The sequence below is a fragment of the Thermothelomyces thermophilus genome, chromosome 2 (assembly GCF_000226095.1).
Source record: "Thermothelomyces thermophilus ATCC 42464 chromosome 2, complete sequence".
NCBI lineage: Eukaryota > Fungi > Ascomycota > Sordariomycetes > Sordariales > Chaetomiaceae > Thermothelomyces > Thermothelomyces thermophilus.
This window is the reverse complement of record NC_016473.1, coordinates 3,472,553-3,495,308: the sequence shown is the minus strand read 5'-3', so window position 1 is coordinate 3,495,308 and position 22,756 is coordinate 3,472,553. Positions and strand designations below refer to the sequence as shown.

At 53.0% G+C, this 22,756-nt stretch overlaps 6 protein-coding genes across 6 annotated transcripts; 3 read left to right on the top strand and 3 right to left on the bottom strand.

Annotated features, from left to right (window-relative positions):
* Positions 1-2,322: 2,322 nt before the first annotated feature.
* On the bottom strand, positions 2,323-3,639 carry MYCTH_45943 (uncharacterized protein; the record flags this gene model as incomplete). Its single annotated transcript, XM_003661826.1, has 3 exons — positions 2,323-2,776; positions 2,949-3,309; positions 3,417-3,639. 3 exons carry the CDS (start codon positions 3,637-3,639, stop codon positions 2,323-2,325), a joined length of 1,038 nt encoding a protein of 345 aa, XP_003661874.1.
* A 237-nt stretch (positions 3,640-3,876) lies between these two features.
* MYCTH_2301761 (uncharacterized protein) lies at positions 3,877-5,280 on the bottom strand. The gene has a single exon (XM_003661825.1). It carries the CDS (start codon positions 4,814-4,816, stop codon positions 4,211-4,213), a length of 606 nt encoding a protein of 201 aa, XP_003661873.1. The 5' UTR covers positions 4,817-5,280; the 3' UTR covers positions 3,877-4,210.
* Positions 5,281-5,464: 184 nt separating this feature from the next.
* On the top strand, positions 5,465-7,038 carry MYCTH_2301760 (uncharacterized protein). The gene is made up of 6 exons (XM_003661824.1): positions 5,465-5,718; positions 5,778-5,828; positions 5,903-5,948; positions 6,008-6,081; positions 6,150-6,356; positions 6,497-7,038. The coding sequence occupies exons 1-6, from the start codon at positions 5,706-5,708 to the stop codon at positions 6,889-6,891; spliced, it is 786 nt and encodes a 261-aa protein (XP_003661872.1). The 5' UTR covers positions 5,465-5,705; the 3' UTR covers positions 6,892-7,038.
* Positions 7,039-9,233: 2,195 nt separating this feature from the next.
* Positions 9,234-11,347, top strand: MYCTH_2301753 (uncharacterized protein). Its single transcript, XM_003661823.1, has 3 exons — positions 9,234-9,755; positions 9,820-10,106; positions 10,165-11,347. The coding sequence occupies exons 1-3, from the start codon at positions 9,629-9,631 to the stop codon at positions 11,092-11,094; spliced, it is 1,344 nt and encodes a 447-aa protein (XP_003661871.1). The 5' UTR covers positions 9,234-9,628; the 3' UTR covers positions 11,095-11,347.
* A 287-nt stretch (positions 11,348-11,634) lies between these two features.
* MYCTH_2301751 (uncharacterized protein) lies at positions 11,635-13,489 on the top strand. The gene is made up of 4 exons (XM_003661822.1): positions 11,635-12,187; positions 12,261-12,414; positions 12,488-12,874; positions 13,016-13,489. Exons 1-4 carry the CDS (start codon positions 11,736-11,738, stop codon positions 13,301-13,303), a joined length of 1,281 nt encoding a protein of 426 aa, XP_003661870.1. The 5' UTR covers positions 11,635-11,735; the 3' UTR covers positions 13,304-13,489.
* A 392-nt stretch (positions 13,490-13,881) lies between these two features.
* Positions 13,882-17,414, bottom strand: MYCTH_2301747 (uncharacterized protein). Its single transcript, XM_003661821.1, has 5 exons — positions 17,255-17,414; positions 16,682-17,074; positions 15,183-16,631; positions 14,999-15,085; positions 13,882-14,935 (listed from the first exon to the last, which is right to left on the bottom strand). The coding sequence occupies exons 1-5, from the start codon at positions 17,274-17,276 to the stop codon at positions 14,094-14,096; spliced, it is 2,793 nt and encodes a 930-aa protein (XP_003661869.1). The 5' UTR covers positions 17,277-17,414; the 3' UTR covers positions 13,882-14,093.
* Positions 17,415-22,756: the final 5,342 nt, after the last annotated feature.

Here is a 22,756-nt window from a genome sequence, read left to right as displayed (position 1 = left end):
TCGGGGAGACGGCCCTCTGGTCGGCGGCTCACAACGGGCACGCGGCGGCCGCAGAACTGCTGCTCCAGCACCGGGCGGATCCCAACGCGGCCACCAAGAAAGGGTGGACTCCCGTGGGGGCGGCGGCCTACCAGGGCCACCTGGACGTGGCGAGGCTGCTGCTGTCGCAGGGGGCGGACATCCGGATCCCGACGGCGACGGGCCGCCTGCCGCTCGAGGTTGCGGCGCACGAAGGGCAAGTCGAGGTCGTGCGGGCGCTCCTGCAGCACGGCGCCGACGTGACGGCCGCGGATGCGGTCGGCGACACGGCGCTGTACTCGGCGGCCGTCAACGGGCACGCCGCCGTCGTCGACCTGATCCTGCAGCAGCCGCGCGTGGATGTCAACCGGGCCAACCGGAACAAGTGGACGCCGCTCCACGCCGCGGCCAGCAACGGGCACCTGGCCGTGGTCCGCTCGCTGCTGGCGCGCGGGGCCGCGGTGGCCACGCGCAACGACGGCGGCGTGTGCCCGCTGCACTCGGCCTGCTTGCACGGCCACCTCGAGATCGCGCGGGAGCTGCTGCGGCGGGGCGCCCTGGTGCACTCGCGCAGCAATATCGGGCAGACCCCGCTCACTGCTGCGGCCAGCAACGGGCACGCCGACGTGCTCGAGCTGCTGCTGGACCGCAACGCGGACCCGGACACGCGCGAGGGCGTCGACGGCGGCGACGGCCTGACGGCGCTGGGCCTGGCCGCGCGCGAGGGGTACCCGGACGCGGTGCGCGTGCTGCTCGCCCACGGGGCCCGCCCGGACGCCGCCAGCCCGGTCACGGCGTGGACGGCGCTGCACTGCGCCGCCGACAAGGGCCATGCCGAGATCGCGCAGATGCTGGTGCGCGCGGGCGCCGACGTGGGCGCCCTCAACTCCACCGGCTGGACGCCGCTGCACCTGGCAGCGCGGACCGGCAGCGCCGACACGGTCCGCTACCTCGCTTCGCTGAGCGCCTCTGCCGCCGCCGCCACCACCGTTGCCGGCGGCATCGACGCCGCCGGGCCCAACGGTTGGACCCCGCTGCACTGGGCCGCCGACGGTGGTCACGTTGAGGCTGCGCTGGAGCTGCTGCGCGCCGGCGCCCGCCTGGGTATCAAGGATCGCAACGGGCGCACCCCCGAGGATCTCGCTCGCCTCAAGGGGTTCCGCGAGATGGAGCAGCTGTTCATGGAGCACGGGTTCCAGAATCTCCGGTTCTGATTGTTTCCTGCCATTCTACGTCTCCTTCCTTTTCTTCTATTTTGGTTGTCTCCGAATGAAAAAGGGAGGGAGTTTCGATGTGCACATGCATCTATTATTATCTCAATTTGTCAGCGAGACATATCAGCCCATCACCTCCTTCGGTGCCTGCGACTTCGCAGTCGTCCCGTACTGCCAAACTATGGGGTGATCGGGAATGAATGCTTGCGTGATGCTTGTCTCCTCGGTCCAGGAACAAATGCTAAGAGAGCGTCACATAGATATAAACTGTTGCAGATAGCGATTAACCGGGAGTTGCAGGACGTTTGCTCGCCTCGTCGAGTCACTTTCTTTCCATTCCTCTGAGACTCGATAATTATATCAATCGTGACCTTTCTCAATCTCCGCATGCGAACTGGTCTCAATCTGTCAAATCCAGTAGTTTCCGGTGTACGGGGTGATCATATACCGGATCTCCAGGGGCAAGTGGTATTTATTGTCCGATTTCTCTGATGGGAAGTTCGATCTCGTCACTCGCTGTCCGCCTCGCCACTCGCGACAGAGTCTCGACTTCGTGCCGTTAGCGATTCAAATCGACTCGAATTCCGTTCGCGCTTTCACCTGGACTCTCTTCTGTAGGCACAAGACTGGCAAGAGCAAAGCCGTGGATGCTGAATTTCCTGATGCGTTTGGCGGGCAGTGCATAGAAAACAGATTGGATGGGGAGAGGATTGGGTGGAACACAGAGGCCGTTTGGACCCCACAGGCCATCAACACTTCCAGCTCGGCGAGCTCTTATGGATCATAACGATGAGGGGAGGCACCTCTGCACCTTCCAAGTTCGTTTTGGCGCCAGGCAGCCAACCTCGCCCTTCGCTTCTCCCAGCTTCTACCGCGAATCCCAGGGCTCACGCGCTCATCAATTGAAGCATCAACGTCCTCAAGACCCAGGCGCGGCGAGAAACACAGGCGAAACACAAAATCAATCGTCGGTTTCTGTTCTCCATTTTCTCTAGGCCCATGCTTTTCGTGGTATTTTGCTTACATCACTTTCCTGCAGCTTGAAGTGAGGCTATTGGGAAGAGACAAACTGGATCAAACGCGATGAGGATCACGGAAAAAGATGCTTGACCGACTCAGCCGTGTCCAAAACGGTCTTGGGCCAGGGGATGTAGTCCTGCCCAGTGAGCCTGACTGCCTTGCTTCCGTCGTACACGATGCCGTCTGGAGGGAACCGATAGTCCGGGAGGTAGCCCTCTCCGGGATTGCCCTTGTGGATGATGCCCGCTCTCTCCGGGTACGCCTCCCGCAGCAGGTCCGCAACCGCCTGGGCCGGCGAGTGGTGGGCGGCGAGGAGGTAGCGTTCGCCGTTGGTCGCCTCCGGGTGGTCGACGGCGAAGACGACGAGGCGGGCCACGTCGCGCACGTCGACGTAATGGACCAAGGCGCCCTTACGGCCGGCCTCCTCCAGCGGCACGCCCGAGTACACCTCCGGGATGAGCCGGTTGGTCCTGTTGATGTCGCCGAACGTCGCCGGGGGCACGAGCGCCGGGCCGGCAACGAAGCTGTTTCGCTCGCTGTCAGCCTGGACAAACACGACTCGGTTGACGTGATTATGCGAAGAGAAGGCCGGGGAAGGAGAGAAGACACGCGAGAAAAGAAAGAAAAAAAGAAAGAAAGAAAGAAAGAAAGAAAGAAAGAAAGAAAGAAAGAAAGAAAGAAAGAAAGAATACTTACCAAGGGTTGATGGATGTGACGGTGAAGCTCGGCTTGTGCTCGTCCCGGAACCCCCACAACGCCTTCTCGGCCGCGGCTTTGCTTGCCGAGTAAATGATGGGGCCCGGCGTGGCCTTGCCCATCTGTGCTACTGCGGCCTCGGCCCAGTTGTTCCAGTCCGCTTCAGTGTAGGTGTATTGCTGCTCGTCGGGTTGCTGCAGCATGGCCGCGATCGAGGACATGAGCACAAAGCTCCTGATCTTGGGCTCCTTCACGGCCGACTCGAGCGCCCGTACCGTGCCGTTGACGGCGTTCTGGAGCACGGGTTCGGGGTCGGTAAAGTCAAAAGATATCGGGGAGGCAAGATGGGCCACGACATCGACTCCTGTGGATGATTTCCGGCTAGGTCAGCCCATACTATCCCTGCCTCTCTCTCTCTCTCTCTCTCCTGTCTTCACAGACCCCCAAAAGAAAAGGGTTGAGACGCACCTTTGACTGCCTCGTCGAAAGCTCCAGGAGCGGTGATATCTGGCACATCGACAAACTCGAGCTTGTCCGCATATTCCGACAGGATCTCCTTCGTTCTCTCGGCCGACTGGAGCCTTCTCACTGCACCCCTGACCGAGTATCCTGCCTTGAGTAATGCTTCCACCGTACGGCCGGCGATATACCCGTTGGCGCCGGTGACAAGCACAAGTCCCTTCGCCGTCATGACGAGGATATTGGCGATACTGATAACAATATGAGCACGTAAATGTCGTGTAGGATGTGAGGACCGTCAAGTTAAGTAGAGCAGGAGAGTGCGATGGCTGAAGTGCCTATGCAGCCAGGAACACCTGGGAGGAACGCTGGGCATTTTATATAAGGGCTGTCAAGCATCATGGCCTTTTTCTCTTCGTTCTTGTTCCGTGGTCTTCATAATCATGACACTTTTTTTTTTTTCTGTATTATTCAACAATTCCTTGGAGTCTCAGGATCGTTTACTCATCGTGTGTTGCCGAACTGTCACGATTACTGATCACAGATGCATCACTAATTAGTGTCGTTACATGGCCATCCCTAGTTCGATACCTTTCCAAACGCCTAACCCATCCATGAAGATGTCTATTTTTATTGTACATTCTCCTCATGCAAGGGCCGCCCACCTCAATGGCTACCCTCGAAGATCATTAATCGCGCCGTCTATTGCTGACAAATGATAACATCCCACAAACATCCACAAACAAAGACAGGGGTATCACAGGAACAAACACGTATTGGAACATTCATTCCAACCCAAATGCCTACAACCTGGAGTTGGTCCCACCCCACTTCCTCTCCAGCTCGGCCAGCGCGTCGAATAAACCCCGGCTGCCGCTCCCCTCCAGGACGCCGCGCTCGTGCCGGGGCACCTTGCTCAGCACAAAGTCCGACACGGACCTCTTGTCCCGGGCGTCCGGCCTGCCGATGCCGATCGAGACGCGCGCCCACTTGCCGGCCGGGTCGGCCTGGAGGGCTCCGTTGACGCTCTTGATGCCGTTGTGTCCGCGGTGGCTCCGCTTCCAGTCCCGGATCTTGACCACGCCCAGCTCCTCCTCGAGGTCGTCGTGCACGAGCACGAACCCGACCTCGGACGGCGCCAGCCCCCGCTCGCTCAGGTGCTCCCGGTACGCCCGGGCGACCCACGGCCCGGACACGTTCATGACGGCGGGGCTCTGCAGCAGCGAGTAGCGCGCCCCGATCGACGCCAGCGCGCTCGCCTTGCCGATCCGCGCCGGCGCGAACGGCGGCTGCTCCCGCCCGAGCGTCCTCTGCAGCGCCTCCAGCACCATGTGGCCCGCCGAGTGGTACGTGTTGCGCAGCTCGCCCGGGTTGCCGAGGCTGACTACGAGGATACGTCGTAGCGACATGGCGTCGTCTGACGGCTGGATGAGGAAGAGAAATGATTCGGTGGTTTCGCCGGAGTCCGTCGCGCTGGGGAAGAATCGCTCCCTCTCTCTCTCTCTTGTCGTCCTTGGTGTCTTCTTCGGTGGCCAATGGCCCAGTTCAGCGGGCATAAAGGACGCTATACCGGCAATGGTGTCTGGACGAATGCGGGGATGACCCCCTGCTGCCGCTGCTGATGTTATCCGGTCTCTTTTTGGCGTTTGATGCTGCTACTTCGATCGAGATAAACCAAGGGCTGACTCGCGCGAACACGTGGAACTTTGTCGGAAGGAACGGCGAGAACAAGGCAAAAAGAAAGAACGTTCTCAAAAAAGAGCGACTCCGACTCTTGCGATCGTTTATAATCCTTCCGTGGAGGAGCCCTCCCAGCGCGTGAGTCACCGGCTCGTGAGGTTTGGCTGAGAGATGAGCTTGCGGCGGCTTTTTGCTCCAAGAAGCAAGTATGGTCTTACGGACTGGTTACAACACGTGCTGAATTCGCCGGCAGAGGCCCACATCTGCGACCCACCCGCCGAGGACGTGGGGCATTCTGTGGCTTGCCAGCCTCACCCAGCGCTGACGTCGTTGGTGCCCAGTCACCGTTGCGCGGGGCTCAGGCCTGCGAACGGTGGCACTGCCACAAGCAACTTCGTCACTCCATCCGTCCAAACCCAGGCACGGCATGCTTTCCATGTTTCGGGCAATCACGCGGAGGCGCATAGCTTGGTCAACCATCAACTCCACGACATCCATTCACGATTGCCCTCTCGTTCCTTCTCTTTCCCTGCCTTGTAACAGACATCTTTCACGACTCTTAACAACCCGATAACCCCCATTTCTGCGTGCAGAGGAAGGAGTATCAAATCTGCAAACATGTCCTGGGCGGGTACTTGACCCCGCTGGTAGCTTCGCTCTCCCGACCCCGATGCTGATTTCGAAATGCAGGCTTCAAAAAGAATGTCAACCGCGCGACGACGCAGGTGATGATGAAGACCGGTTCGTCCCGACCGCGCCGACTCTGCGATGTCCGAAAATGACTGCGCCGTGGCTGACACGAGAGACCGAATTAGGCCATGTCGAAAAGACAAACGACCGGGACTATGAAGTCGAAGAGAGGTACGTTCCGGTACTCGAACGCCAGGTATTGAAGGATGGATGCTGAGCAGGATTTCTAGGCGGTTCAAAACAATGGAGGCGGCGTCGTTGCGGTTACAAAAGGAGGCCAAGGGATATCTCGACTCATTACGAGGTGCGCCCCTCTTGACGACCGTTGTGGATGGAGCGAGCCCGATGCTGACCCGGGCCTCTTTTTTGCAGCCATGACCGCTTCTCAGATGCGAATCGCCGAGACGATAGATGCGTTTTACGGCGACTCCGGCGCTAAGGACGGCGTGAGCAGGAGCTACAAGCAGGCGGTGGAAGATCTCGACTCCGAGACGATCAAGGCCCTGGATGGGCCATACCGGACAACAGTTCTGGAACCAATCTCGCGCTTTTGCGCTTATTTCCCCGACGTAAACGAATGTGCGTCGTCTGCTCCATGCTCCAGTCTATCCCATTCGCCCCCAACACCCCCCTCCCCCCACAAAACCACTTCGTCTCTTTTTTTTTCTTTTTCTCTCTCTTTCATCTAGCAGCCGTTTCTCTGACAATTACGGCACCAGGCATCAAAAAGCGCGGCCACAAGCTCCTCGACTACGACGCGCTCCGCGCCAAGGTGAAGAAGCTGGTCGAGAAGCCGGACAAGGACGTGACCAAGCTCCCGCGCGCCGAGAAGGAGATGGAGATGGCCAAGGCGGCCTACGAGCAGCTCAACGAGCAGTTGTGCTCGGAGCTGCCGCAGCTCATCGACCTCCGCGTGCCGTATCTAGACCCGTCGTTCGAGGCCCTCGTCAAGATCCAGCTGCGGTTCTGCGCAGAGGCCTATAGCCGCATGGCCCAGGTCCAGCAGTACCTCGACGCCGACACTCGGGAGCAGTACGCCCAGGGCCATTTGGACACGAGGGTGGAACAGGTGCTGCAGGAAATCAGGGAGCTAAGCATCAGCGGGACAGTCTGATCTCATTTCTACTGGAGTATGAAGAGGGGACACCGTATGGAATGTGGGCCCGACTTTTTGACCCTTATACGGCAATTGGCGAGCGGTCGAGATCACGCTTTTACTTTATTTTTCGGCGTACCGGTTTGGCGTTGGGCTAAATCATACAGAGGGATCCCGGCGTACACATAGGGGGGTGTGTAACTGAAAATGATGTGCATTTGAGAGAGACGTGAGTCGTTATGCGACTTGACGAGGCATGTGTCGACGTGATAAGCGTATTTTTCCTGCTTTGTCTTGGGACTGTTGTTTCTGATGCTCTCCGTGAGACGGATCTGGCGAGGAGTTCTGGCTCGCAAGCTGCGACGAGGAAATTGGAAGTCTGTCAAATTGTTCTACGTAGTAGAAGTTGGGACCCGGAGCTCACCAGGGCCGAGACCGAAATACAGGGGCCACTCCGCTCTCCACGGGAGATCGTCTGTGTGCGGTGCACCGCCCCGTTTGACGCGAGCTGTGGGATCGTCGGAAGCGAGATGGGAGGATACAAATTCGGCACAACTGATGATGCAAGGGCATGACCAGCTGCCCGTTAACCCGAAGAGGTGCATTCGTATTCAGATTCTGGCAATGCTGCCAAAGAAAGCTACCCGGCATGATGTCGAGTTAAACAAAGAACACGCCACTGGATTGGCGGACCAGTCGCGTCACCGATATTGTGCTGGGCCAAAGGTCATGGGTAAGAGTCGGTAAAGAACTGCACGATCTGCGCCAATTCCAGGTTGCTCTAGTGTACTCTACACTGCACCAGTGTATTATCTGTGCAGTGTACGGAGTACAAAATTGTAATCCGTAGTCCGTACGGCACACCGCGCATCTGAACATGCGAGTCGGCGCCGATTGTCGATCCAACGACTCGAGCATCAGAGTTGGGGCTGAAACGGCCTCAATGACCGGGGTGCTCCGTGTGGCCGGCTGGGTTGGCATGTTTCGGAGCGCCATGAAGCGGCGGTTTCGATTGGCGGCTAACCCCTGCATTGGAGGCTCACGGATCTCCGACGGTTGCCGCTCGCTTGGGGCTATCAGCAAGGCTCTTCTTGTTGGCCCCCCCACATCAGAATGAGAGCCCACAGAGCCGCGATTTCTTCATCCCATCAACTCAATTCCTTTGCTTGTTGAAGGTTAGCACTACGCACTAGAGTGGTAGCATTAGCGTTGAACCACAACGTCAGGTAAACATGTACCCGTTGCTTCAAGCTATCGGAGAAAATAACCTGCATGGATCCTACCTGTAGGAGTCCGACATGATGCATTCCCAAACTGTACGACGGTTTCTCATCCAGGAAAGAATAAGTTCACAAGAGTCTCTGCATCCCAGTGACAGTGTTTTTGTGGCCAATGCCACTGGGGAGGAAACATAATGATGACCATCCGCGTCACGTCGTAGAACGGGAGGGCGGTGCTAGCGAACAGATTGCTGCGCCTCAAAGAGTGGTTCGCTAAGATGGCCCCGAGTGATCGGAAACCCTCGTCCCCGAGTCTCGCCATGAGTCGCTGTTTGCCATACGATCGTCTCCCCCACTGTTTCCATCAAGCGGCGGAGGCCAAGAACGGACGGGACAGTCCAGGAGGGACCATCTTCGACAACAATGCCGAGACGCGCGTTCCAGCGGAGACATAATATTTGGTCGGAGCGCCTGTGAAGGGGAGTGGCCTGGAGCAGAATGGTATGTATGTACGGATGTCGCTACCAAAAGAACTGGCTCACTGCCAAATTTGACCGGCAGAATGAAGCCGCTAAAAGCAACATAAAGTACAGTGGGGCAAAGCACTATAGCCACTAAAGCCTAGGCACTGTGGCCGATTGTTAGTGAAGATACCTTCTAAAACTTTAGCGACCTAGCATGGTCTGTTTACAAAGGCGGTGAGCCAGTTCTTTTGGTAGCGACATCCGTACTGTACATACGTACCGTGCGGGTCACTAAATGTTACAAAGGGCCTTTATTCAAAAGAAGAATGAAAGCCTGTGTGTATCCGTATATACAGAAGCCGCCGACAAGAAATGTCTTTAGCACTCTCGAAGAAATGTTGTTAATGCCAGCATCATTGGCATCATTCGCGTCATTCACCATTTGTCAAGGCCTGGGAGTGTACAGTACGTCCCTCGTCGATCAATCGCCGTGGGTTGACTGTTCCGTTCCGCCTCTTGGCAGCCAGTCACAGTTGCAACTGCACCCCGAGCCAAGCTCTGCAGCATTACTGCAGTACGGAGTACCGGCCTGGAACCCCGGCCAATAACGCTAACCAGGGTCTCCCGCTCAACCGTTTGAGGAGCGAGTTTCGCATCCGGAGGCCCAGATCCAATTGTTATTGTCACCCCTTAACCCTCAACGGCCACGTTCGTTACTTTAATCAAGCATGGTCTCCCACTCGGACGACCTCTTCAGACTCTCATTCTTTTCTCTCGTTCCATGGTAAGCCCAACGCGCAAGCTGGGTTGCCCGACATTTGCAATACCCTAGCTCAGACCCCTGTCGCTGCTTGTCACTCGTTCGCGAGATTCGACCGCCAGCCAACCATCACGCCAAAATATTAGGGAGGTTGGTGAGCCTGCTGTGTGCTGGCAGTTTCCTCCACGGAAAGCAAAAAAGACATACCGGCGCCGGCTCCCGTCAGAGAAGACAATACCTCGGTCTTTCTCTTAAGGGAACCTCCCATCAACACCATCTTTCGCACTTCCGATAACAACAACATAGCCGCCATGCACATCACCAAGAAGTTCGACCGCGCCTTTCAGTGGGCCGGTGAGAAGATGGGTGGCGAGGCCAAGACCACCATGTCAGAAGAATTCAAGATGCTCGAAACCGAGATGGCACTGCGCTTCGATGGTAAGTTGCCCGTTTGTTCCTCCTGCAGCCCAGCAGCAAGACCAACCGTCTGACAACATCCCAGGCATGGAACGTCTCCAGAGATCAATGAACCAGTACGTCAAGTGGATGGGCCGACACCTCGACGCTTCGGAGGACAAAGAGAAAGCGCTCCCTGTTGGATACTTGGGCCGTACCATGGCCAACCACGGCGAGGAGTTCCAAGCAGACTCCGAGTTTGGCAACTGCCTCATAACGATGGGTCGCGCCAACGAACGGCTGTCGGCCATCCAGGAGGCCTTTGTTGCTGATGCCACTGCCTCTTGGCTGGGATCCCTCGAGAGGTCCTTGGCCATGATGAAGGAGTACCAGGTCGGTCCCGGCCCCCAACTGCTCTGCGGCCGTCCAGTTCACTAACAGTCTCATTCAGGCCGCCCGTAAGAAGCTTGAGAACCGTCGGCTGAACTACGACGCCAGCATCGGCAAGCTCCAAAAAGCAAAACGTGACGATTTTCGTCTTGAAGAGGAACTCCGGGCCGCGAAGGTCAAGTATGAAGAGTCGACCGAAGACGTCCTCCGCCGCATGCAAGACATTCAGGAAGCTGAAGTGGACAACACCCGGGATTTGACCCGTTTCCTGGACGCTGAGCTTGAATACCACGAGCGGTGTGCGGAGGAGCTCCGTCGCGTCCGCCAAAACTGGCCCGCCACGTCCTCTCCAAGCTACAGCCCTGTCGAACCCCGCGCAGCCTTTCGCAACCGCTCCGGCACCACGAGCAGTTCCACCGAGCGCCTGTCCCGCGCAGCCACTTTCGACGAGTCGAGCGCGCCGCCGGTCCGCATGCCCATCCGCCCCGCTCACTCGCGCGTTCAATCCTCGCCGCAGAAGGTCGACGGGCCCGTCCGGCCGACAATTGGCAGCAAACCAAACACCAGCGGTGCCAGCTTTCAAGGTGATTCCATCATCAGCCGCGATCGCGGCGCCAGTATGAGCAGTATCGCGACCCCGTCCCCGATCAACGACGTGACCGCTCTTCGCGGAAAGCTGCGCCCCATCAGCAGAATCTTCAGTTCCGGAAACACGACGCGGGACCAGAGCAACAACAACAACAGCAATAGTAATAAAAACGGCGTCTTTGCCGATGGCTACAGCGACGGCGACGACACGGCGAGCGACGCGGGCAGCCCGAACTGGAGCAACCGGAGCACCAGCTCGGCTGCCAGCAGCGTTGGGAGTCTGAGTCGGAGTCCGAGTGAAATCACGGTGACGGGCGTCAAGAAGGCGCCGCCCCCGCCGCCGCCGAGCAGGGCCAAAAAGCCGTCCCTGCCCGTGCCCGCGAGAGGGGGGGTTGGGTACTGATCGTGGAATTCAAGAGGAACGTACTATTGGGCATGGTTAACTCGAATGATGGACGGTACATCATGAAGAAAAATATGGCTCGGTTCGACGGCGTTCTGGTGTGTCGGCATCATTTTTGGTTTCGCGGACTGGCTCCGCCTGGTTCGGATGGGAGGGAGGGAGAGAGGCGATTGTCTTCCAAATTAAAGAGTACCAGTTATGATATGAAGATAAAGACAGATTCGCCTATGCGGGCTGCAAGGTACAAATCGTGATAACTTCGTATGCTTCAGATCTTTAGCTTCCCGATCGGGAATGATTAACCCCTTTGATACGGTAGTATATAATTCGTGCTGCAGCTCTGTACCTACGGAAGTACTGTACTTGTACAGTACTGTGTAAGTAAATGGCACTCCGCAGTTCACACACCCCAGGCCTGCGGCGCGGCGTCCAAGCGGACCGGCTGCGGCACCCCTGCCGCCAAGAGGCGCTAAACTTTACCGCCTGCCATGGGGGCTGGGTGGGGAGGTCCACACCTCGATTCCGCAACTCTAGTGTAGTGCCGAGTTGAAGCTCAAACCCACCTCTCGCAGACCGTGACGCCAACTGAATCGCCGAGCCTCCCTTTGCTTCCCGCACCACCCGCCGAGAGGATCGCCGCCATGGCTACCGAAGATGAGCGGTACCGTCAGTCGTCGCAGTACCAGCTGTGGTCTTTCTCGCCCGCCCAGCTGGCCGAGATGCGAGAGAAGACCAACGCGGCGGCTCGCGCGCGAATCGCCGAACGCCTATCTTCGCTCCCTGCCCACTCCAACAGCACTTCTACCCCGGCCTCGAGCGTGAACACTCCCGATCCCGATGGCACGCCCGCCCCGGCGCTCCCCGAGTTTCTCACCGCCGCAGAAGAAGCACAGCTGGTAACCTTCTTTACCTCGGAGCTGTTGCGGGCGGGCGACCATGCCGAGATGTCGGACGAGATCAAGGCGACCGCGGCCGCCTTCTTCCGGAGATTCTACGTTACAAATAGCATAATGACATACCCACCCCAGGAGATGTTGATAGTGGCCTTGTTCTTTGGCTGCAAAGCCGAGGGGTCCTTCGTGAGCATCTCAGAGTGAGCACTTCGCCCCTTCCCCCCGCCCCCCAGGGCTCGAATAAACGCATACGGCTGACCACACGGTCTTCAGTTTTGTCAAGACGTTTGGGAAAGATAACCCAGAAGAAGTCCTGGCGGGCGAGTTCCTACTCTGCCAAGGCCTTCGGTTCGCCATCGACGTGAAGCACCCCTTCCGCGCCCTGCGCGGGGCCTTGATGGAGCTCGCCGCTCTCCCCGACATTGACGTAGGCGCATTTCTCCCGGACGCGGCCCTTCGGATAGTTTTGTGCACTGACATCTCCATCTTTTGAAACGCAGCGAGCCCGCCTGGGTGCGGCAGAGACCCGTGCTCGCGAAATCCTGCGCTTCAGCCCCCTCATCACGGACGCCTACTTCCACTACACCCCCAGCCAGATCATGCTTGCCGCGCTCTCCCTCGCAGACCGCGGCCTCGCCGAGCGCCTCATAACAAAGACCTTTCACCACGTCTCCCCGCCCCCCGACTCCGGCGCCGACACGCCTTCTGCTTCCGGGACCGACTCCGGGGGCGCCGCCGCCCCTTCCAAGACGCCTGCCGTCCGCCCCGGCGAAGACAAAGCGCAAATCATCGGCTCCCACCTCCGCGATAAAGTCCTCGGAACCATCGAAGCCTGCCGGGAAATGCTGGCGAAGGAGCTTCCCGAGAGGAGGGAACACTGGACAAATGTACAGAGATCTACATCACCCGTCCCCGTTCCTAACTAACAGCCTACCTCCTTTTCTCCCCTTCCCTCGTCAACCGCACTTGGTCGATGAAGTCAACCTGTTTTTTTCACCAACCCGACACTAACCACAAAAACCATACAGAAAGCCGTGATCAAGGCGCAGATCACCCCTCTCCGCAAGAAGCTCAACAAGTGTCGCGACCCGGAGCGCTGGAACTTGATCGAGCTGCAGCGGACGCGGCGCCAGCAGGCCTCAAAGAAGGCCGACTCCGAAGACGATGATCCCGATGACCGCAAAGACGGTGGCAACACGTTGCAGAGCGACGCGGCCGTGTTTGGGGAGCCGCTGGCTGCCTCGCGGGATAATAAGCGGAGGAAGGTCCAAGGGAACGGGACAGGGCTGGATGATCCTTTCGGAGGCCCTTTGTGACGCTTCCCCCCCGTTGATATTCCGGACAGCATACTGGGAAGATGGCATATGGGTCACGGCGTTCTTGTGGAGCATTGGGGTGCTTGTTTATACTAAAAGGTATGGCGTTCTTGCGAGAGAAATCCGGGAATTCGAATCAGAAACATTCATGAGAGGGAAGCATTCTGGGCGCCAAAGGCCTGGACTGATAATAATGACAGGAGTTGCGCCTTCTTGCGTTGTCCTGGGGTTCAACTCCCAATCCAGCAGCTATTGATTCTGTGCGGGATCTGCCAGAAAAGGCAACGCAAAGAGCCGAATCGAGGTTCATCAGCTGTCGGTGTCCATCTGCCGGAGCCAGCCGGAACACCTTGCGTAAATGCTACTGCGTAGAGCCTGCCAGCCAACTGTTCGTTGGCGTTGGGTGACGAAAACTCTACCCCACAGGAAAGCATGAAATGCAGGGAATAGACTCTGAAGTGAGCTGATACGGTAGCATCAAATAACAATGTTCGCTGGGACTGCTTCGTCGTCAATCAAAAACAAAACAAAACAAGAATTGGCCCCCTTCCCCCCCTCCCCCCCTACCAAAAAAAAAATGTGCGTCCATATTCTCGCTGGCATTTCGACGGTCAGAAATTGTCCACAAAACTCAGCTCAAAACCCGCTTGCACTGGACCACTGAAACCCCACGCTCGCCACTCAGTCGGTATGGCCAATGTTCGCAGCTGCAAGCTGCCGACGGTAGCTTCGCACAGAATGCTTGTGCAAACAACGCCGGAGGGGGCCGAACGTTGGGGCGTACTCGCTATTAGTTGATAAACCCATGCCGCTTCAGCTGGCTTTCAAGAGTCGCAACGGCCTCTCCTATCCCTGGCCCCTTCCCGGTCTGCTTTTCCCAGTTGCGTACTGTTTCCATTATCATCCCCGCCCTGAGCCTGAAGTGCTCGCGGACGATGTCGCCAAATATGGGGTCGTCTTCTTCTGGAGGAGACGGGCAAGACGGAGGGGGGATTGGCTCGGGAGTTGTATAAAATGAGAGCTCCTCCGGGATGAACGGAGATATCATTGGACTGCTTAACAACTCAATAGGCATCAGGGAATCTATGTGGTTGGTAAGAGTGGACTGCAAATGTGAGAGAACAGCTGGTATTTGGCTTGACTTGGGTTGATTCGCCGTCCAGCCGTCCAGCTGACTGTGGGAGCCTGTGGTTGATGTCGGAGTTGCCATTGAAGTGCTTGGGGGCGCGTAGGTGGTAGAGTTTCCGGTTTTTCCCTGGACAGGCAGCTGAGCGCTTGGGTGCGAATTGGCGGGCATTGATTGCTGATGGAGGGCCCCAGTCAAGTGGTCAGTGGCTTCCCTGGGTCCTGGCTGACTATCGTGCGCCGTGACCTGCGGCGGATGTTTTGGAGTTAAGGGTTGTTCGGTCGTTTCTTGGGACTGTTGCAGGGGTGCCGTCTCTTTAGGGGTCGATGGGTGGGTTGCCACGGAAGGTTGGGTAGGACCAGCCAACCGTTCTGCCAACCATGAGTTCAAGGCGTACCGGACAGTTAGGTGCTCAATATTCCTGTTGTACGCTTGGACTCGTGCGGGATCATTATGGTATTCGAAGCCAGGCTCGTTGTAGTAGGGTTGGTCGTTGAAAATCATGGCTAGTAATAATTAACACTGGTTATCGCTTTGCTTAACCTTACTGTTGAGAACAAGAGCCATACCTTGTATCGAAACCAAGAGCTGCAGAATAGACGAGCAGTCCGGTTCCCATGGTTGGCCATCCCATGTCCCCAGCAACGAGAAGCAGACTAATCATCATGGGTTAATTAGTTAGTTGAGTGAGATTGGAGGGGCCAGTGGGTTGCAGGCAGGTCAGTGGGCATCATCGGATTGGGCAAAACATACTCTTGCCAGTGTTGTACAGATTCGGGTTGAAGCGAACGCGCCCGCCTCCTGTTGTTCGAAAGAACATCTTCGGTGGTCGTTGTGGGAAGTCGCTGCCGCAAAACATGTCAAACTCGAACAGGCCGTGCTCGTAGGGGGTGTCGGCTGGGCCAACAATCAAGACCTTCAGCACATCGAGGCGGCTTTCACCGTGCCGAACGTAAATTCCTTGAGGAAGATCGGCGCTTAAGGACGAGACTTGAGCGAGGAGCTTTCTCATCCGTCCCGGTGCAGGCTCTGACTTTTCTGCCTCTCGTGCCTCCTTCTCGTAGCAGGAACTGCTCACAATCAAGTCATCCGAAACTTCCTTAACACAGTTTTCCCGGTGAAACTCGGCTGCTCTTGTCAACCCCTCCTGATGTGCCACATCCCGAGCTACTTTGTCGGCGTCTGCACGCATCCTGCGCGTGGCGACATTTGTTGTTGGTAGGGTTAAGGACGAGGAAACTGGTCCGCGGGCCGGGTCGACCTCCTCGATCGCGAGCCGCGAGCGAAGAACGGAAAGACGGTCGGAGATGGTGCAGATTCGTTGCACCATCTCAAGCAGCCTTCCTCCCTCCTCTTCCCCATCAATGTTTGCAATGCGGCGGGACACTTCGATGAACTTCCGACAAGGGACCGCCAGATGCTGCGTGATGGTAGACAGGGATTGTGCGGTCTCGTACGCAGTACTAACCCTGGTGGCCCGTCCCTTTGAGGTTCTTCCTAGAATGAAGTGAGGCAGTCGCTCTCCCGGGTGGAAAAGGATCCTTTCACGGACGAGAAATGGGCGGGTACTGTTATGGCTCAAGACGGTTTCCATGAAGTCCAAAACTGCTGCTATAGGGTCGTATTGCTTGGTCATCTCCTCGATCGAAGCGTACCTAAGCAATTCGGAAGCATGTTCCAATATTGGACTTCTCCACAGCATCTCGGAGACGGCCGGCTGAGGGAGACGATCGAATGCCGTTGTCTCCCTTTTGCCCGAGGGCAGGACCGACGAAAGAGCCTCAAAGTAGAGCTGCAATTCGCGGGTGCTGCGGTCAGCATCTTGCAAACCTGGACCAACCTTCTTCTCCCGCTTCGGGAAGCTGTCTCCGTATCCGGTGCCTTTGGAGAGCTGCGACTGCGAGTTTCGACTTCTGCTCTTCGCTGCGAACGGCCCCAGGCTCGATGACGATTCCGCCTTTGCGTAACATATCTTGACTGCTCGCTTGGACGATGGCGATGACGGAGTTGTTGCTTCAAGGCCACAGAGAAGAGAAAAAATGAGAAAAACGCGACCCTGGTCACAACACCAGGCGGTTTGGAAGTGTTTGCTTGAGACCACATGCTTGAGGGTAGGTGTTGCGCTACCGGGGTAATATCTGAGGCACTCTGCGCAAAACCATCCCTTGCACCTAGAACAGAAGGAAAATGGGTGGAGATACCCTGATTTGGTCAACTCCTGTTGGCTCTGGGGAACGGAATGATGGGCTTACGCGACTCTTTTAGCATTTTCCCTGTCCTTCTGATAAGGTCGGCGGCGTCGGTCTCGATGGGCGTTTTGCAGGCAGCGCAAGATCTGGTTCTCAGACGCTTGCGATACTCGGCTAACAGGTCAACATCAACTCTCCGGTCTTGGGCACTTTGCTTCGACGCTGGAGAGGGCCCATCCTGGCGAGTCAGCTTCTCTTGCAGAAGCCCAGCAACTTTTCGATCGCTACCATCTTGCGTCCATCGCTTTCGAGTGCTGTTTGTCGCTTCAGAAGGGAAGAGCGAGGGCTCCATCGGAGATATCATCGGAGGGATGTGGACGTTACTCGAGTTTCCGGTCGGCAAGCTAAAAAGCTCGTCTAGATCGTAGTCGACACTGGAAGGGGAACTCATAAGATCTTGAAGTTGGGAAGCAAGATTAGCACTTGACAAAGATGCAGTGAGGCTTTCTACAAACGGTTGAAAGATGTGGGATGGCTAGTGATCGTCGCAACCTGTCGGAATAAAGCGTCACTAACCGATGGGGCTCTCTATCGATCCTTGGTGACATTCGTCCACTTGAGGAGCCGGGCCGATACCTGATTGATGTTGGTTACCCATGGTTGGGTGGCTTGACGACAACAATACGTGGGCAGGATTGGCAGCTGGTGGAGAAGGGGATGAAAGAGGCGGATCAGATGGGAAATCTGAGGGCTTGTGCATCTGTGGGCTTCCTGAAGGAAGTCAGTCGTGGTGTCGCATATTCTGTAGTGGTTCGGGGCTTGAACGCCTTACCTGCATCTGTAGTCGTCCTGGTGCGCGGCTGATCGGACGTCTGGGAGCCCTGGAACGTGCTGCTCTCCCGGTCAGTGCGCCTTTCGAAAACAGCGCGCCACCGCCGAGTTGTTTTGTGTAGTCTACTTCGCAAAGAGGGCATTGTTGAAAAGGATGTTCGCCTCAAACAGAGCCAGGTCGGTGCATCGAAACGTTATACAGCGGCGGAGTGACGTTACCAAGCGCAAAGAGCCGCAACCCAAGACGCCGGTTGGGCTGTGGCAGGGAATGAAGGATGTCCGACATGGGTAGGATTTGGAAGCCCCATTCGCATGACGCGACCCCGACCTGGAAATGGCTTTGGGCAGCAGAGAGCGTAGGAGGGTTCCAATCGTTTTATCGCCTCGTCCCTGGCGTTTTGCAGTTGAGGGTTCTGAGAGCTCTCGTCAGTCTTGGCCCCGCTGATGGTGGTCACAAGGCATCGGAGTTGAGAGCCGGTGAGGGGTCGGCTCAAAGCGTCAAAAGGAGCAGGAGCGAGTCAGCTGTTCCTACGGCTGGGAAATGGTGCCGTGATTAAAGATGTGATGGAAGAGGACAGTACGAAAGCTCGGTTAGTTATTCACCCAAACCCTGGTAAATTCATCCGAAGCGTCAAAGTATACGAGCATGCACGATCATGAACGAACTCAGTCTCAAGTGCGCTGGCAGTCATTTTCGGCTGCAGTTGGATCGATGACGCTCAGGCTTTGGCTGCTGCCAGTGTCATTGTAGGAACCGGATTTCCAAGGTTGGATTTGCCGGGCTGGTCGTAACTGCCCACAAAAGTTCGTGTGCGGAGAGGTTGCCTGCAGGCTGCTGCGTCACGGGAGCTGGGAGGGGGTCGATAATGTGGCTACTGATTGGGAAGCCAGGTCAGTTTGCTTATTGTGTAAGAAAGACCTCATTTGTCTGTCTCTCGGTTTGGTAGCCCAAGGAGGTTCCAACCAGCCCAGTTATTACCAGCTAATTATGTTTGCTTTCGGCTAGTCTGTTTGGCTCTTGAAAACGGCTTTGATAGGAAGTATACCCCGCTGGCAGTAATTATATTGCCATTCATTGCACCCGCAGACCTCTTCGTGCGCAGAAGGATCTGGGTCGAGATCTTGGCGTCTACATCGATTATGTTATATCGGAACGATCAGAGTTGGTGACATTCTCTATCGTCAAAGACAATCGAACGTAAATGTCATACGCTGTCAGGCGATTCCTATGGCCGATGCCGTTTAATTATAGTTTCCCCGGCCGCCCCTCTCTCAATGTTCGATTGTTACGGCAGACTTTTCAGCTGCTAAATTTGCAGCGGTACCGATGACAGCTAAGTAGAATAAGACAATCTAGATTCTTCAGGGATACGTTTTCGCTGGTCATAATTCTTGATTGTAGTAGGGACCGTTTCCAGAGCAATAATAGTTTGACCGCCAGCACTGTCACTACACGAGACTCCTCGATTGTAATGAAGACTGGTAAGCTTTCGAACAATTTAGGCCAAAGTCAAAACGTAAAGAAAAAACATCCTTGTAATGAGTCCTTGGTTCATAGAACTAGGGAGAAAGCATAATTATTAGGCATAAAAGCTAGTCCAAGAACAAAGGTAGCGGGCCGGGGGAGCTCTAATGGCCTTGCCAGTATTTAGCCATCAAGGTTTCTTTGGTGGCCAACCAAGGATACTAATAGATAATGGTTTCCAATTGATAGAAGAAAGTTGGTAAGTTATAAATAGTTCAAAAGTGCGATGTCTCCTTCCTACGTTAGCTAGCCCTATGGCTCTATATAAGTAGAGGATAGGAACAAAGAACCCTCTGTTTGCCAGCCCGTTTGCCAGATCCACAGGTCTTATCTTATCCAGCCTTACATAATAGACGCGTCTGTAGACAACGTACTATATCAAGTCCCCTACCTAGAAGAAAAAATGTAGTGCCTATACTGTAGTTCTAAATAGCTCTTAAACGTGCCTTCTTTCTATAGTAATATTATAACAGAAAGTAGTAGCGTTATCTTACTATTATAGTGTTCTGTATATCTTCCTCTTAGCTACCTATGGCTTTACTTTAGCGTCTTCTTTTTATAGCTCCCTCTAGGGGAGTCTTTAATGCCTTCTTACGAGTACGTCTATATATGCAATTACCCTATATTGCTTAAGCTACTATAGGTTAACCTCCTTAATATACTTAGTATTTGTTAACTAACTTATATATGTAATATAGCTAGAAGTTAGTCTTCTAGACGTTATATTTGTAGCCGAGTCCTTTCTATTTGACTAGATACTTATACTTACTATATATAAGCTTATAGTTCTAGATACGTTTAAGTTTATACTTATCTCTAGATTCTAAGCTACTATTAGTATAACTATCCTTAATAGGGTTAGGAGGTAGTATAGCGTGGTTGTATAGGTCGGTTCTAGGAAGAGTAGGCGATAGCTATACTATAGATATTATAGGATAGATATCTATATTTGGTAGTAGTTAAAGACGGTATACTAAATGGCTAATACGTTTAACGACTTTAAAAGGTCTGGTACGCTATTAGGATAATTTGTATAATGGTCGACCTAGTAGGTAGTAGCTATAGTATAGGTGTAGATATATTTGGTTGCCTAGCTTGAATTCGATATCACGGTAGCCAGTATCGTATCCGCGTTTGGCTCTAGCCACTATGAAGTCTATTGCTATTTAGGCATCTTAGTATAGATATTCGTATAGAACTAGGATATCTTATACCGTTTTTGATGATAGTGCTATTAGCGCTTCTAATGGCCTAGCTAGTTTAAAACTATATAGTAACTTATAAGGAGATATACTAATAGAGGCGATATATATGCTATTTAAATGCTATTAAAGCTATAGAAGTATCGTAGTCTAATTGTCATCTAGCTTCTTATAGATAAAGAAGCGTAGAGCGATTTCTACTATTTGGTTCTTTCGCTCTATAAGACTGTCTCCCTATAGGTAGTATATAGTAGTTATTAACAGCTTTATACCTAGCACTTTCTATATACTAGTCTATAGCTTGGATATAAATTTATAGTCGTAGTTAGATATGACGGTAGTTAATACTCTCTAGTTAGATAGGAGTAGTTATTATATTAATATATAGCCTTAGTCTATAGTAGTATAGTTAGAGTAGCTAGGTATAAGGAGCGTTTGTTTAGACGATTTATAAGATATAGTTATTATCGAATTAAACTTATTATACCTATTTAAATACTACGGCGTTCCGGCTAACAGAACTAACGATAATGCTACTATAAAGTCGATAGTAATTACTTGTATAGGTAGTATATCTAATAGATAAATTGGCTAATAGTCGCCTATAGGAAGGTTACGATCTATAGCGTTAACTTGACAGATAGGGTAGTACTTCGTATAGTCCTATATATACCTAGTTTTTCTATCGATCGCGATGCCGCGTAAGTCGTATATTATCCTATTGGTTCCGAAGTAATACTTCTCATCGTAAGCCAAGCTTAGGATATATTACACGAGGCTCGATAGAACGTATAACGTGTATATACTATCTAGGCGAATATAGTAGAGGAGCTTGTTAATTAGGACGTATAGTAGCCTATAGCGCGAATAAATAGTAATACCCTTATTATCGATAGTCCTATCTGTGTACTTGTTTTCAATAAGGTCCTTAATAATAGGGGCATACTTAGTATAAGCCTTGTAGCTATTAACGAACTTTGCCTTAAGATCTAGATCTATCCATACCTTAGTAAAGGCAAACCAAACGTCGTTAAGTATAGCTAATCTATCTAGGCGTTTAGAAGGTTTAGGGTCCCTTAAAGCGCTTAATCTACTTAAGGCATCTAGTACAAAGTTAAGTCTTCTAGGCAGGTGGTAGACTTTAAGGTTATATTACGATAGGTAGATAGACACGTTAATTAGATAACGATTAGTATAATTAGTAGAACTTGTATCTAGGTTAGTTTATTCCATAATACTATATATAGTAGCGTGGTTAGTTAGGACGATGACTAGTATATATGCCGAATAGACTATCGTACGTAGTTTACAAATTGCCTGGACTAGATAAGCGACTTCCTAATTAGAGGGTCTATATCACATCTTAGCCTTTGTTAATAGGTGGCTTAAGAACATTACTAGTAGCACTTGGTTAGCTAAGATAGGGTTACCTAAGTGCTAGTCGTATCTATTGTAAGTATAGAAGACTATAACGCTAAATCCGTATTCTAAATAGCCGTTAAGTTAAATATATAGCTACTTATTAGAATTAAAGTGATGGAGGATAGTCGGGTTCTCGTAATATATAGCCTCTTATAGGGCTATAAAGGACGCTTCTTCCTGCTTAGTTAGCTTAAAGGAAATATAGCTATAGTAGCCTATCCTCCGGGTACGGTTACCGACTTCTAGCTCACTAGACTTACGGCTATATATAAGCAAGTCAGTCTTACGTTTCTAGAGCGGCTTAGCAATCTTTACATAGTATAGAATCAAGTGTTAAAGGAAACTAGTAGTACCTAAGTATTATTCTAGCGCTTTTAATGTATATAGAAAGGATAATTGCTTAAACGCTTTAACGTACTAATCCGTATTAGTAAAACCAAGACTATCTATACGAAAGCTAGGTAGTTCTATATTTAGGTAATTAATATATAATTTGGTAGGCAAGATAGCGATATTCTTCTTCTAAAACAGGGTAAAGATCGTCTTTAAATGCTATATATAATCCTTGGTATCACAGATAAGCACATAGATGGCCTAGCAGGCTGCAGCCAGGACGCAGGACATTCCGACAGCCAATCACTTGACGGACCAATTAGAAGATTATTACCACTAAGACTAAGGTCTTCACTAGTAATAATAACATGTCACCGTCAATAACACGGAATTATAGGGTAAAAGGAGAAATAGTACTAATAATAATTATTAAAGAGGGATAGATAATTATATATATATAGCTAGCTAGTCACTTATTGAATAGACTCTAAGAGTTTACTAGTAATAACAATTATAATTATAATACTTATATTAAGTATTACTAATTACTATAAGAGATAACTCTAGTATTATTATAAACCCTTTAGCTTTACTAAATCCCTTAGACGACCTACCCACTTGTCCCTCTCAATCTACCTTTGTCTAAACCCTTTTAGAAGAAGTCTAAGTTAGGTTTATTACACGTTGTTACCACTCCCTTTGTTCTATTATGGTTTAGAACAGAGGTGACTTCGACCTCGACATTGACATAGCTACTAACATTATAGCCAAATAGCTGCTTGCCTAGCTTAGTTAATTCTAGCAGTAGATCTAGGAGTTAGACTA

Bases quoted from the DNA above. Each gene is read 5' to 3' on its own strand.
- MYCTH_2301760 (XM_003661824.1), top strand. The intron at 5,829-5,902 runs GTTCGTCCCGAC...AGACCGAATTAG, and splicing joins GCAGGTGATGATGAAGACCG to GCCATGTCGAAAAGACAAAC. The intron at 6,082-6,149 runs GTGCGCCCCTCT...TCTTTTTTGCAG, and splicing joins ATATCTCGACTCATTACGAG to CCATGACCGCTTCTCAGATG.
- MYCTH_2301747 (XM_003661821.1), bottom strand. From the start codon at position 17,276: ATGGGTAACCAACATCAATCAG. The intron at 16,632-16,681 runs GTAAGCCCATCA...TGACCAAATCAG, and splicing joins GAAAATGCTAAAAGAGTCGC to GGTATCTCCACCCATTTTCC. The intron at 15,086-15,182 runs GTATGTTTTGCC...CATGATGATTAG, and splicing joins TCTGTACAACACTGGCAAGA to TCTGCTTCTCGTTGCTGGGG.
- MYCTH_2301761 (XM_003661825.1), bottom strand. From the start codon at position 4,816: ATGTCGCTACGACGTATCCTCGTAGTCAGCCTCGGCAACCCGGGCGAG.
- MYCTH_2301751 (XM_003661822.1), top strand. From the start codon at position 11,736: ATGGCTACCGAAGATGAGCGGTACCGTCAGTCGTCGCAGTACCAGCTG. The intron at 12,188-12,260 runs GTGAGCACTTCG...CACGGTCTTCAG, and splicing joins TCCTTCGTGAGCATCTCAGA to TTTTGTCAAGACGTTTGGGA. The intron at 12,415-12,487 runs GTAGGCGCATTT...TTTGAAACGCAG, and splicing joins CCGCTCTCCCCGACATTGAC to CGAGCCCGCCTGGGTGCGGC.
- MYCTH_2301753 (XM_003661823.1), top strand. From the start codon at position 9,629: ATGCACATCACCAAGAAGTTCGACCGCGCCTTTCAGTGGGCCGGTGAG. The intron at 9,756-9,819 runs GTAAGTTGCCCG...ACAACATCCCAG, and splicing joins GATGGCACTGCGCTTCGATG to GCATGGAACGTCTCCAGAGA. The intron at 10,107-10,164 runs GTCGGTCCCGGC...AGTCTCATTCAG, and splicing joins CCATGATGAAGGAGTACCAG to GCCGCCCGTAAGAAGCTTGA.